The sequence below is a fragment of the Pygoscelis adeliae genome, unplaced genomic scaffold (genome assembly GCF_000699105.1).
Source record: "Pygoscelis adeliae isolate BGI_AS28 unplaced genomic scaffold, ASM69910v1 Scaffold567, whole genome shotgun sequence".
Taxonomy (NCBI): domain Eukaryota; kingdom Metazoa; phylum Chordata; class Aves; order Sphenisciformes; family Spheniscidae; genus Pygoscelis; species Pygoscelis adeliae.
The window spans coordinates 142,174-157,560 of record NW_008825081.1 but is presented as its reverse complement, the minus strand read 5'-3'; the positions used below and the strand labels follow the sequence as shown (position 1 = coordinate 157,560).

Genomic DNA, 15,387 nt, shown 5'->3' with positions numbered 1-15,387 from the left:
TACTACCTTCTTTCTTCATGTTTTTCTCCTCTTCCTTCCCTATAGTACTGCCGTATGTAGAACAGAAGTATGTCCAAAGCAGCGTCCAGAGAACACGACCCTCTTCTCCCCGGGGATCATATCAGTCCCATCTTTGCAGAAATTTGAGGAAGTAGGATAGATCTTCTACTCTAGAGTTATCATCAATTACCTCCACGAAAACACCACACAGCATTTATATAGCTCCCAAGAACACTTGCAAACAATCACCTACCATAGACACACCAATTCTGCAACACGCAGTTGGAAAAAGTGTAATTTGAAAAGAGAAGAAAACTTCAAATTTTGTCCTGTTTGACAGGTGAAAACCGGCTCCTTTCCACAACAGTCAAAAACTAGCATCTTGCTCCTGTCAAAAGTATGACCTACACCCAAGCCTCATTAAAACAAAACAGAGTTACCCTGGTATTTCGCAAGCTTTCAATCTCAGAAATGAACATTTACCTCTATTGTTCTGTTCCTGCAGGCAAGGTTATCTGATTTAGACAATGGCTGAGGGCGCTGTGCAGCCAACAGTGTCTGACATCATTTGTCAAATGGTTCTCTCAGGTAGATGCAACTTAATGGGAAATCTCTGTTTCCTTCCAATTATTAAGCTGCACAAAAGATGCCTCTCAAGATATTTCTCTTCCAGCTGCCAGGCAAGAGCACCACCTGGTGTTCAGCTAATTAAACTTTCAACCTGCTTTTGGATCAGGTTTTTTGTTTGCTTGGGTTTTTAATTATGTTTCTTGTTTGGGGTTTTTTTGTTTGGTCGGGTTTTTGTTTTGTTGTTTGCCTTTTTTTTTTTTTTAAGCAAACTTACTCTGCACTGGATCTGACTCCATGAAATAGGCACAAAAAAAGCTGCAAAGCAAGCTATGAAAAACTCCTTTACTTCAATGGGGGAGAGAGAAGCAGTACAACAACTGAAAGAAATTGCTCAGGTTTTATATGTAAGTATTTCCCCCTAAAAAAAAGCAAAAACAATGCGGTGTTATATGACTTCTTAGAATGTAGTCCATCCTGTTAGTCATGGGTAGGCTGTAAACAATTCTTGCATCTTCAGGGACCTTAGAGAAAAAACGACTGCTCCCTCGCCCACTGCCAATTACGTACCACCCTTTACAAGCTTTACAACCCTTCACAACACTATCTTCTCACTACCCTCTGGCTGTTTTCTCCACATAGAAAACAAAATCCTTCCTCCTCCTCCTCACCCTTTACAAAAATAATACCTAGTAAACGCCTCCCAGTTGTTTACCTTAACCATTTTCCCCTCCCAGTTGTCTGAACTTTCACTTACTCACAGGCACTCCAGTATGAGACACAGATTATCTACCAGATCTCCTCCTAATTGCTATGAAAAAAAGCACGTGTCTTTGCCTTTCAGAAGCTACTGTGCGCAAGACACAGCGCAGAGGTAAGTCATGTAACATGCAAACTATATGTCACTAGAAATTGTATTCCATTCTTCATTCCATCGCTAATCTATATTCAAGGTTCGAGCGCTCAGGGTAGTCATAAATCTGCGCTAGTTTTTCGCCTTCTGAAAACAAAAAAAAATACCTTTGACTACCACACATTTTGACAGGAGCTCTGAACAAAAAAAAACAAAAAAAAAAATTGAAAGATGGCAATAAAATTGGCCAGAACAGCTCTCAAACTCATTTCCAATTTATTAAAGATTAAAAGTGTTCCCAATTTTAGCAGTAATACATTGTGGCCTGTTTAAACCTGTTACACAAGTGTTTAGATGTAGTCTGTTACGGCCCTTCGCAAGGAAATACTGCTAATAATAAAGGGGGTAAATAAGACATTCACCTGACAGAAAAGTATCGGGTCACATTGTAAACTGTAAAAACAGTTTAATTAATACTTAAAGGTATTAAGTAGTACCAGATTGTTCTTGTAAGTCTATTAATCAATACACAGGCCGATGAACTTAGCAATGGACTTGGGTTAACAGAAGTCACAAGGACTTACGTTCTGTATTTCTGGAGATGTGCTACGGATCCTCTCAAAAATATTAATTCTGTTTGTATCTACACCACTTGCTAGAGTGAAAAGACATGCAAAACTTGAACTTCAGATATTCAGAAAATATTTTTATGGAGACAACACGTCAAGCTTCCTTTTAAAATGTAAAAGAGGAGGGGAAGAAGCCATACAGACTAAGAAACTCAACAGCTAACCTACCACTAAGTTACGGAAGACGTACAATTCACTGTAAGTTGAGAGGAAACACACATTGGAGTCTTCAGCAACTCCAGAAACACCAGAGGCTTTCTCAAAGAAGAAAAAAAAAGCACCCCAAAACAACAATCCCAAAACTCAACCAAAAGGAAAAAAAAAAAAGAAAAGCTCCCCCCCAACACTACAGACCCTATACTTCTGATCTTTCCCAGCTACCAGGAGAATAAATAGCAATTACAGCTATTATGAAGAAGAAAGGAACCCACAGGAATGGAAGAGGTGGTGGAAAGAGCTTCCAAAATTAGAAACAGAATCCATTTTACATAGGCATTTATTGCTCTGCTACCTAAAACAGGAATAATTAACAAAACCACTCATTTGCTTTCAGACTTGTCACTTCTATAAATATATTATCAAGGTTGAGTTCTTCGACAAGCACCATCTTACCTGTTTGTTGGAGTGGTAAAGCTAAAAGACAGCAGCTGATTCCAGAACGGGTCATTCTCAGAGATGGGCTCTGCTCCTGATAATTTTTTTAAGTACTCATTTTCTGGAAGCTCGCTGATGCTGCTGCTATTTGCGCCCATCTTCTTTATTCGGCAAATTCTTTTCTAAATTTTCATTTCTTCAAGGCGGGGGGGGGAAGAAAAAAAAAAAAAAGAGAAACACTTAAAGTCTTTTGTACAAATAAGGAATATACAAATCCTAAATTAGCTATCAGTAAAGCTTTAGTTCACTACCTTGAACAATTACTGAAATGTAGAAAACAGGCGCATAGGAAGGCATTAAAAAGATTTTCTTTCAACAAACTTAGGACAATAACATCTTCATCCAAGGAAGTTAAAAGTTACTGTGCTATATACTGCAGTCATCGTCTCACTTGGATTTTCATGAATTACACTCAGCGTGTCACAGTTGTATCAATACCAAGGCTGCTACCAGTGGGGAAAACTGCAGGGAATTGACAATTTAAACAGGGGTGTTACGTTGACAAGCTATTCAGAAATATGTTTTCCAACTGATTATGCACAGATAGCTAGGCAAGCGACTCCTGTTGTCAAGAAAGGGAGTCTACCATGCAGCTAATTCCTGCGTGCCATCAATGTTCAACACCTCGGAAGCCCCCGCCTTGCCAGAGCAAGCACAGCTGCTGTCACTGCCGCACAGATAACCCGCATCAAGCGAGGAAAGGTACCACCGACCGTACAGGAACCTCCTGATCTTTGTAAAATAACGTGGTTGGTTCCAGTCAACCGGGGGGGTGGGAAGCTAAAAAATGAACACAACAGAAACACGACTGCTTTTTGAAGCAACACTGCAGAAGTTGGTAGAGATGCACTCCAACTTTCATTACTAGCTGTGTTGTACTTGATCTGTGCAAAGAATGAGAAGATTTCAATTCTCCATGCTGCCTATCAGTGCTTCTCACCTTTATAAACAATTTAATTAAAGAAAAAAACACCACGATGCTATTAACTACGTGCCAGGGATGCTCCTAAGCATCTTACATCTTTCCAGGACATCAGCTTCAATAATCTTCCATCTTTTGAGAAGAAATAACTGTAACTAGTAGGCTTAAAAGTCGATATTAAAAAAGCACCCCCATCAAGATAAAAGCACTGTGCAATGTATTGCTGTGTAACCTAAATACTCACTCCTGAGCTGGCATAAGACTTAAGACCAGGGACAGCTATATTAGAAGATGCAAGCTACTACTCAGCAGCAGCTCTTCCCTTGGTCTCGACAAAGACATAGCATCTGTTTCAAGAATCGCTCCAGCACTGATTCTTATAGACTCATCATCTTTGCAGAAGGAGTTACTTCCAGAAAAGACCATTCTAGTAGCAGTTAACATTAATAAAGAACAGTATAAAAATGAGGAAAACTTACTAAAAAGAAAGGAAGAGATGCAACGAAAAGCGGCAGTGTCTGCAGCCATCGTGGAGGCTATCTGAAGAACTTACATTCGAGATTTAGAGCAAATGCACAGTACCCAAATATTTCAGAAACAACGAAATGCCAGCACAGACAGAGAGTAGAATATAGGATACTATTAAGTAATAAACAGGTCTTTAAAAGGTGAGATCCTACAAAAATGAGGAAAACGTTTACTACTTTCTAAATTTTATTTGTAGGGGACACTACAGGTTGGGAAAATACCACTCCACGCTCCTTCCCTCCATTCCAGTACTCCATCCTCCACCATCACTACTCGCTGCTCTAGAAGACAGAATACAGCGAGACAAAACTTGACACTGACTCAGTATATCTGCTCTTGTAGCAACTGCACCGCTGTAGCTCTGCCATCATGCACCCACGGAGCTCTATTTTTACGAGGCAGGTTGGCTTCTACCACCTCCCTTTACATCTGATCAAAGAGGGGAGAGATACAATAACCTTATAACATCTATATTTAGCATTTAACATTTAGCAAAAAGCTCTGAAGACACTGCCTATAGCATTTGCAGAAGCTATTTTTGTCATGGGGACTACCTGCAGGAAGAGAAATTTAAAAGTGGCCTAGGAGTGAAAATGGAAGCTTGTGCCAGAGAATTCTGTGGAGAAGCATTAAAGGATTATAAAATGTAATTAGTTTAAGAGGATTTCCAGAACTTTGGTTGAACGTTTACTCACAGAACAGAACGAAATGCAACTTACTTGAATACAAATTTTGCTGCTTCAAAGAAAAAAGCCCAAGACCCAGTGTACACTACCTTTGAAATCAAGCCAATGAATACCAAAGCTAGAGAATAAAGTAGAAGAGAAACCAGTCTGCATAACGTACGAGAATCCTGGATCATCACTTCGAAGTAGAAGAATCAAGGTTCAGCTTCTACATGGACATCTCAGCTCTGCAGCCCCTGGTTTGCACGTGCCCAACTACTGCAGAAGCCAAAAACAATGCTCTTGGCTCTGGACCCGTATTTTGGCTCAGGTCCCTTGCCTGCACCTTTAAATGACTTAAAGGTCATACGCTTAAACCTTTATTTCTTGGAGTACAGACAGTTCAAGCCCATGTCTGCCTCAAGTTCCCGTCCCCGGCTCGTGCTTTCCAGCTCACGGAAGGAGCAGCTCACTTGCTCCAAGATGAACACCTAAGGGAGAAGATAAACAAGAGGTAGCTGGAGCCCTGCCTTCAAATTCCACCACCTTAACCTATAACTCTTGAGTTCCCCGTGCCAGCGCTCTGACCGTGCCCTAAATCCTTAGCCCATCCTCCTAAGGTGAGTAACTCCACTTTATTCTCTATTTCACAAGCTATTCTCACAGCTTGCAGCAGCTCCCAAAGCCCCCCATTTAACCCATTTCCCAGCAATAGGACAGCGATGGGAGCAGGTTGCAAGCTAGTTCTTGAAAAGAGGCTGCACACTTTCCAGATTTCCTGCAGTATCCCAGTAAATTAAATTCCATTAAAACAAATCCTCCAAAGTAAACAGTGCTTTAAAAGCAAGTTTTAGCAAAATATTTATTGTCTATTTTCAGAGTCAGCATCAAATTCACATTGCCCGAGAACATGCCCACTTCTGTGGCCAAAGCCACGCTCTCGAGCAACAGGGCGAGCTGCTGGCTAGAATCCCTTGTGAGCTCTCCCTGTGCCCTCACACCCGGCTGGCTTCTTCCAAACTGCAGAGAACATTTTTTATTCCTCAGCGCTTCCTCAAAGTGACAGAAAAATAAGGTACTAGCCGATTTTTTTTTTCCCCTCTAAATGAAATAAACATCAAGCCATTGAGATCTGTCAGAAGAATCCAATTGCTAGCTTGAGCTCTAAGTCCTTGTAGAGCTAGTTAGTAGATATGCGGACTTGGCGAGCTTTGCCTTCTACTCATTTGTGAGCCAACAAATCTTAGAGCAATCAAATAAACATGCACATTTTTCTCTCTCTCTTTTATACCCCAGGAGGTTTTTTTCCCTCTCCTAAGAACGTTACATTCACTATACTCCTCGAAAGTAAAAATCTCAGCAAGTTCTACTGATACTTACTGTAGATGACCATACTTATAAACAACATACAACAGGTGTAACAAAGCTAACTCCTTCCATCAGGAACTCGTGTTATCTCAAAACTTGCTGAAGCGCTCTGCGATGACTTTATGATGCAGCCTGAGCACCTTCAGCTCCTGCAACCTGAACAGCCGTAGGCCCAGCTTTAAATAAGAAAGACGTTTCTGAGCAACTCCAGCCATCAGGTGACAGAGGAAACAAGTCTTTCCTTCAGAGTTCATGAATATCCTACAGGACAAATGTCTAAAAATAATTTAAAATTAAGAAAAAAGAAAAAAATCAACATTTAATTTCCTGGCAACGGTAACAGATTAACCCCAATGCTTTAACTTCGATGGTTACATGCTATCCATGATCTCCAACACGTTTCCAAGACAGATGCTATTGAATAATATTAAATTCCAGTCACCACCTTAAATCATTTCCAAACATGCCGTTAAGCAGCAGACATGTTTCTTTTAGAAACAGCTGCCTTTAGCTGAAAAGATCACTCAAATAAAACATGTAACCACTTAAATTTGCAAATTGCTTTTGATTAAGAGGCACTACTGCTGTCTCTCTAACACTGTACGCTGGTTAAGGCAGTAGAGGTTCAAGTCTGTAGACGACATAAAAGGTTGGTCAGTATTTGGAACACAATTACCACAGTATTTTTTAAATAGTACCTAATCCTCACTTACGCGTGATTTGCCCTAAACTTGACTTTCGTAACAGCCCCCGCTGCACAGAAAGGCAGCTCCAGGGGATCCCAAAGTCACTTCTGAACACAAGGTTAAACAGATTCTGCTTCCTCACATGCTGAAGTGGGAAAGCCAGAAGAAACACCAAATAATAGGAAATCCCCTTCCACTACAGAAAAGTCAGTCCTAACCCCGGCAGTAAATTACCAATGAAATCTAAAATTTTTTTTCTTGAAATACACTAAATAAATGCATGGTTCATTAAAAAAAAAAGTTGCCTTCTCTTGAAAAGCAATTAATCTAATTATTTGCTCAAAAAAATACAGACACAATTTATTAGCTAGTCATTTGGTTTAATACAGTATTATTACCTCTACCAACAACAACTCTTTCTTTCTAAATAAGCCGGGAACACCCCTGGAGAATCATAGCCTGGTCTGCAATTGTCATGCTCTATTAAACCCAACATCTGTTTAGTCCCAGAACTTGGCTCCATGATGCAGAAGCAGACGCTTCAGAGCAAACACAAGGGAGTTTGTTTTGCACATCAGGACTCATTCCAATCTCAAACAGCTAGGGGTAGATATAAATCCCGAGTTTACTGTCCCTTCTAAAAGATTTTAATATTAATTATTAACAATGTTTACAAGAACATCATTTTTCCTCTTCAAGTTAAAAGCCATTCAGCAATACATACATGCTGTGTCTGAGCTCATAACTCAAGGTACAGTATGTGTACTGTTGAACTTGGAGAAAAAGCTTGTCACGCTCTCTAAGCCTCCTATTTAAATAATTTTAGACAAGTAATTATAGTTCCATTAAGTATTAAATCTCCTACTAGTCTCACAACTTAAGTGCCAATGCTAACATTTTGCTAATCCGTCCAGTATAGCCAGCTCTCCCTTCCAAAACTATCCTCGCCATGATTGTCTGGCTAAGTCCGCAGACACCCTGAAAAATATAATTATATAGACCTTTTTTTTTTTTAAACGAGTACTTTAAAGTGTAAGAATTGGAGATGGTCATGCAGACAATTTTACCGTGCCATCTGAGATCTGGTCTCTAGGTTGGGTCTTTAACACAACCATATGAAAATAAATTAAGAAGTGATGCCATTATACATTTGAAAACCTAACAAAATTTCATTTCCATATATAACAGCACTTCGGTTACCTTTAGAGGTTGCTGCTTTATGAACTAAAACAAACGGACATTGTTTTCCTTTCAAGCAAAGCAGACAGTATCACTGTAAAGATGAGAACATATGAGATGCAATGCTGCTTATTCAAGTATTAGCAAAGCTGCTGCACTGAGGTTTTTGGCTGATTCCTATCTGCACCCAAGAACTGTAGGTTTCAGACCATCTTCCACCTGTGAGACATTAAAACATCCCGCAAAATCCTAACATAAAGCTTCCCACACAGTTATGAGACTACTGCAATACATATATAATTCTCCACGCAACAGAAGACACAGAAGATACATTAACTGTAGGTATCGTTCAGCTCCAACAGTTGAATTTTACTGTCCACACAATATACTTGAATTCCATCTACTCATTCATGTCACCGCAGTATTTATACCTAAGGATCAAATGCTTTGTGGACTAAGGATCATACACAACACTTACCTACACAAAACTTACGAACAGATACCGCATCCACAGATAAAGAACAGCCTAAAAAACCCTAAGTTACACCTTGTAGGTGTATATTCGTGTGCAGGATCAGAGATAGTAGCCTAAAGCATGCCAGAGTTAGTGGCCTAAAGCAGCTGCACAGCCCTCAGGTTTGTTCATGGGAAATACTTGTTTAACGTGTTTCACCCCGCTTCACTAGAGCAGGGAAAGCTGCAGTAAACCAGGAGCCCTGCCTCTTTTGCCATCTTTAAGATCCTCAACTTTCTGCTCCCAGCAAATCAGCTTTTGCAACTCACTAGCCTATTTCTGTCGCAGCCTCAGTGCCCTGTCCTAGCCTATTCCCAAATACGAGATGTTCCTATTTCCCACGCGACACACAAAAGACCTCAAAACATCTCTAGGCCCACTGAAAGGGAGGTAGTCAAACCAAGGACAGGAGATCAAATAGGTCCCAGCTGACCTCAGCAAGTGCTTGCATGTCCTGCTTTAATCCTCACACCTCGGCTTTGCTAAGCCTGTACCAGGTTTCATCACATCCCAAAGACTGCAAAATCTTCATGACGTAAGAGATGTTATTTCTGTCCATCAGTAAACAGCCACGTAGCACTTCGGGACAGGAAAGAAGTGTTCCAAATAAAAACATACACCTAAAGAAACAATGTCACCTGGTTCCCCAATGTATCTAAAAACCAGAATTATTGTACTGATTAAGTTTTCCTGCTGCTAGAAATACGTATGGCGTCTATACGGAACAATTTTCCAAGAGGAGAGTGAGTTGGGTACCACACATACCCAAAGGTACCAGAAAAGGACTAACAGCTCTTAACTGTAGAAATGAACACCAATGCTGTAAAAAAATCAAAAAGCTTTGATTTCAGCAGCTAAACTACAGCTTCTCTTAACTATATACCCTCGAGGTGCTTTCTGCCCACTTCCAGAAAAGAAGCCAACAAGCAGTAAGTAGACCTTGTAATTCAAACCACAGTTAAGTTAACTCTCCAAAGCATGCACTTATATATCTGAAAAGCAAAGTGGGAAAGCTCCCTTAATAAGGATGGTTTTGCAGCTTTCCTGGCATATAAAGTGTTTATTCAACTGCACTGCCCGGGGAATTGTTTTGGGGAAAGTTTTGGTGCTGTTAGTGAGGCTGGAAAAGAAAAAACTCCAAAAAAAGAAATGTGATTTGATCTTTCTTCAAGGATAAAAAGCAGTTATTCAAATATTTCGCTAATACCAAGAGATCACTCATTAGACTTCACACATAGTCCGAAATGAGGTACAAAAGCGTAAGAATTTTGGTTTCACCAATTAAATTGGTAAAATTTTGCTAAACAAAACTAATGATGCAGAAATACACGGCAATGAGAATTCATGCCTATAAAAGGGATCTTTAGGGAAAAGAAACAACTTTACGATCCTCAGAATTTGGAATTTTGGCCATTTTTAATCAGGGAAAAGCACTGAAATAATCTTTGTTTGTAAAGCACGTTAACGAGTCCAAATATTTCAGCTATAACTTAATGCCTGGCAATCATCAAATGCAATCAAACCACTACTAAGAATTCACCTTCTCTCTTATACACCAGTCACAACCAAGCAGCAGGGGAGATTTCAGAACGGAACAAATGCATCCTTCACGACTACAAATTAAAAACGTTTCCTACTGTTTTTAAGTTAATGAGTTAGGCAGGAAAGACTATTTCTGCTAATCTTACTTTTCACTGTACCGATTTGTAATTTTCCTCCCCTTTTCTACTGCGTATTCGGCGAGCACTCCTTTCTCCAATTCCCTTTACCCACACCTCTTACTTTTCCACACTGAAAGTGTTCAGACATATAGAAGCACCGAAAAAAAAAAACCAAACCCAAACCACCACACCAAAAAAATAAGGTTTTGTGCAAAGTAGGGGGAGACAGGCAGGCTGTTTTTGTGAAAGATACGACATATGAGCTCTTTGAGAGAACCTGGTTGACAGTAAAGGGGTTTATCTTTGCACCCCAGGGGCAAATACCATCTTTCACAGCTGCCTAGGTGTTAGTCAAATTCTCCATTTCTCCTCTACCCACTATTTTTCAGACTCTACCAAGTTCGATGGCTACTGTCTGGGGTCAAGAAAGTCTCCGCTGTTATCGACAGTCCTTTAACACATTTTTGCAGCAGCAGAGCACACTGGCCATTCACCAGCTACCAAAGTACGCTCCCTTAAAGCTCCATACCTTAGGACAGATGTACTTTTGCACAGCAGTAAGAAATGCAACACAATTATGAAGTGGTCCACGCAGTGCTTCAGTACAAGAAAAATAAAGAAAACCGCATCTTAAAGTCTTTAGGTAGCTCTCAAGATAATTTAATCTGGCTCGTCCGCTGTTGGCTCTGCTGGATGAACAAACACGGCATCTTTTTCGGTCCTCCTGGCCAGCAACTTGTTCTAGTGCCTTCCTCTTCTGTGGCAAGAGCCTGAACAAAGCAGCGCTGCAGTGACATTAGTATGGTCCTTATGGGCTCCACAGAAGCCTAGAGCGTCTTGCACGTAGCAGAAGCGATTAATCCTGATAGCTTTACTGCAGACAAAGAGGGCCCCTCATAGGGAAGGCAAACAGCAGCTAAAAAAAAAACAGTGACGATACTATGTTTTCTGCTCCAGTTCCTTTTCTACACGCATTTTACGTGGGAGTCAGTCGCCAATAAAAGCCTAATTCTGAAGAGCACAATCTGCTTACTCCGCATCCCACCTACAGGACAGTTGCTCTGCTCACAACTGAAGAAGGGATTTTTCAAGACCTTCTTGGTTAGGTAGCATATTTCAGGCAGAAGAAATCGTATGTGAGCGAGCCCAGACATTGCGGTCGTCGACCAAACTGCTCAACAAGAGATGCTATAAATCACCTTTGTCTTTGCCAGTTCACCCTACGGTAATCCCACAGTTTTTAATGATTTTTAATGAAGTGTTCTGAAAAGGAAGGGACAGAAAAATGAAAACCTAAATTCTATAAATGAGACTGAGGTATACGGCTTATGGATTTTCTCAGTGCCATCTCAGGAACCTAATACACATTTTCTCTCATTCTTTATAATAACATATAATCACTAACCAACAGGTTACTGTTGTGGTGATCAAATCTGCTAACTTTGATCACTAAGGAGATGCCTGTTTACTAATCTCAAAATAGCTTATTTCCGATGAATGACTAGTCACCTTCAGTAGTCACTTTCACAGCCTTGTCCTGAGCTGGAACTACTGACTCATAGGGGGGAAAAAACAAAAAACAAAAACTTTCTCAAACTGCCCTTCTCTAAAGTCATACAAGATCCAAAAAAGCCTGACATAAAAATGCCATTCCTTCTTCCTGTTCCAACCTTCTGCCTCCGAACGAAAACATCGGATACGCGGTGCTCTAGAAAATACGAAAATGTTACATTATGGCACTGGACACCAATAAGCAAATATATGCTTGTGGCAAATGATGATCTTGTTTTGAAGACCTAAAACCCAAAACTATCGTATTTCCATCCACCACGTATCAGCCCTTACATTAGCACATAGCCATGAAGTGGGGTAAGAAACCCATTAAGTGACACAACTAATTTATATTAAGCTTATTTGTCCTCTCTCCCCTCAGTCACAACGTTTTGGCAGAGGCAAGACAGCAGGTAGGTATTAAGCCTCTAGACGGAGCTTTTGCTGACAGGATGTGAATCCCACAAACACCTTTCTGTTGAGAAGTTGGTGTCACTTCAGAGACCTTCCATTTAACTTTTACAGGTAAATAAGCATTTACAGCATTTAAGTACTTCTTTGTCTAATTTACACACGTGCAACAAAACATGTCTCTAGTTCATGAATATAAAATTCCACAAGGTCTGCTAGGGACTCCTTAATTTTGTCCATTTTTAATGCTGCTAGTTACACTCCCACACTACAAGACGATACTTGTGGCCAAATCTCCCTGAAGGTTCAAAAGCCTCTAAAATTTGTCGTGTATTAACAAAATTTAAAGCTACAAAAGCTAGAAAGATAACTTTTCTGACCTCCTACGTAATTCCAGTTATGATTGAAATTAAATAATTGCTGCACCAAGCCTACCAATTTGAGGGCAGAATGACAGCATCAGTTTTAGAAATACGTCCTACCATAGCGGGAAGGAGAAGTGCTGTGGGGGCAACTAAAAAAAAAAAGTTACCTCTACCCTTACTCTTACATTCCTACGTCCCGAGTAAAAGTTTGAGTAAAACTCCAACACAGCGGGTGTTTTCTAGAATACATGCAGAAATAATTTCTTTACTTTGATTAGCAAAACACCGTTAGAAGGGAGGGAGGCTGGGTCAAGCACACCTTATATTTCTGTGTAAAAGGCTCAACTTTTCTCCACCTGTTAAATAACTACTACAGGTATATAACATATTTTTCAAAGGTTTCAAGGACTGAAAATTCAGATGCTAATTCTGCTCTTTGCAGTGGGCAGATATTCCTTTAAAGGTTTTGTTTGCCCTCACCGGTGAGGTTCCTGCTGCTTGCAGGACAGCTGTACCGGAACTATAAAATGAGAACAAATTGAACTTCAAACAAGAATACCAATGGAATACGGAGCTTGAAAAAAAAAAAAAGACTAATCAAGAATACGCACAACCCATACTGAGACCTGACTTTACAGCTTAAGAATATACTGCGTATCAGTGCCAGTATTACTGGTTTGACCATATCCTCTTCCAGTGGCCAAAAAGAGACTTTGATTACCACAAATACAGCGATGGTTTTCAAAAACACAATTTTACACAAACTACCTGATAATGTACAATGGATTATAGTATTGGAAACTTTGCTCGATGTGAAAATCTTTTATGATTATTGATGAATTTGTCCCCTTTTTTTTTTATACTCAGCATACCTACCTAAAAATCAATTTATAGTAATCCATTCAGTTACTACCATAATTAAAGTGGGCAGCTGGGTTGGATATGACGCAAGTCATGCTAAACCTAGCACAATTTAGAAATCTAAGTAGCTACTAGCTTGGTATAGTTATCTCTTTATGGAAGGGATGTGAAGGTTTCTGTTACACTTATTTAAGATTTTCTCCCTGTTTCACTCTCCGGCATAAATAAAACTTGTCTAATGGCCAAAGTGATCTTTCAAAAAGAAAAATTCAGCTACCTTTCAAGATTCAGAAAGACGCTTAGATGTTCAGTAAAAGGTCTGCATTTTTTCATATTGGTATATGTAATGTTTTAATTAATATTTATTTATATATTGTGTATTTAATATTTTAATATTGGTATATTTTGCTATATTTCAAAGATTATACAGTTATTTTGGCATCTGCACTCTTCCCACAATTGGGCATTACCGTATTTTTTACAACAGAGCTATCTGTCTCTGCTTTAAACAGCTAGAAATCCATCTACAGCACAAAAAGGTATGTTGTACAGAAGGCCAAATCTGTTTTGTGCGTACACCTGATCTTACATTATACCACACATCACGATTTATATCGCCTGTCTCCAGGGTCTACTGCAAATGAAGTTACACTTGCCAAAACGTGCAATTACTATAAGGTGCAATAGGCTTTCCACTCTAGAGAATACACTTGGAAGAAATATCATTACCATCCGTAACCATCCACTTGGACAACAGTTCATCAGCCACCAAACAAGATTTCTTACTTTTAATATCTTCTGTCAGTCATCAGCACGTTAAAAACATCCTGGGATCTTCCTAGTCATCTGATAAAAGCACTGGAAGCACCAGAGCCATCTACGTCCAGTATTAATTTGCTATAAATACTTTTCTACTGAATTTACCACAAAATACTAAGCAGTAGGTGCTGTGCTGGTAAAACATCAGCACAGGACTGGAAGAGGAGGAGCTGATGGTTGCTTCAGCCAGGTGAGAGCGCTGAGCAGGGTGCAACATCCCCCGGGCCATCCACCGGCTTCGCCTGATGCAGCGGCAATGTCAAAAGAGAAGACAGCCCAGGGAGAGAGCAGAACGAGGCCTGCCTGAGCTCCTGGCAATCTGAGGAGCAATGATGGGTTTTAAGTCACCCCGACTGGAGCAACTTCAACATTTTTTACTTGGGAATTGACAAAATGGGGGATTACACAACCCAGCGGCCCGTGTTAGGAAACTGGACCCAACCACCCGGGAGCTTCTTTCCACACTCCCCTGCCCTCAAAAAGTGCTTGACGCAGGGAACAAGTAACAATCTACTTACTTCTACAAGTACCTCAAATGATTACAGCTGCAGCCCAGCATGTTATCCCTCGGTACGCGCAGTGAAAGAAACCAGATTACAGCCTCACGAACTCACTACACTCAGCACAGAAGATTGAAGGGGAAAAAAAAGAAAAAAAGATAACCAGTGCTTGGCATGAAAGCATACAAGACAAAACCTGATGTCAATTAAAGGTACAAATTCTCTTTTAAGTTAAAATACTTCCCACTCTTGCTAAATATTATCCTTCAGAAGTATGAAAACAAACTGGGGAGAGTGAGACTGAGCAGACCCGTTACATTGCAAAAGCAAGCACCGAGCACTACAAAAAGCGCCTGGTTCGCAAGAGCAGAAAGGAAAATACGCTATTTTATAGTCATTTCACCGATAAGAAACGTCATTAAGAGCACTAAACAAGAGGTACAGGTATGAACCTCTCCCGTGCTGGTTTTGGCGGCGTACGAAGGGGCAGCAGGCACAACTCCGTGCCCCCGAAGGACCCCTGCAGGCCCTGGCAGGGAGTACCTGGGGGGGGGGGGGGGGGCCCCGCGGGCCCCCCCCCGCCGAACCGGCCCCGCCCGTCCCAGGTAACCCGAGCGGCCCGCCCCTCCCCTGGTCGCCGAGGCAACCCCCCTC

The 15,387-nt window shown here is 40.6% G+C and overlaps 1 protein-coding gene across 1 annotated transcript in view; it reads right to left on the bottom strand.

The window, feature by feature from the left end:
- DYM (dymeclin) overlaps positions 1-5,224 on the bottom strand; it is a 215,601-nt gene extending 210,377 nt beyond the window's left edge. Inside the window, exons 1-2 of the mRNA XM_009326968.1 lie at positions 5,197-5,224; positions 2,662-2,839 (exon numbers count right to left, since the gene is read on the bottom strand). Coding sequence (XP_009325243.1) covers positions 2,662-2,801 — 140 coding nt within the window. The 5' untranslated portion in view covers positions 2,802-2,839; positions 5,197-5,224. The remainder of the gene's footprint in view (positions 1-2,661; positions 2,840-5,196) is intronic.
- Between the last annotated feature and the right edge of the window lie 10,163 nt (positions 5,225-15,387).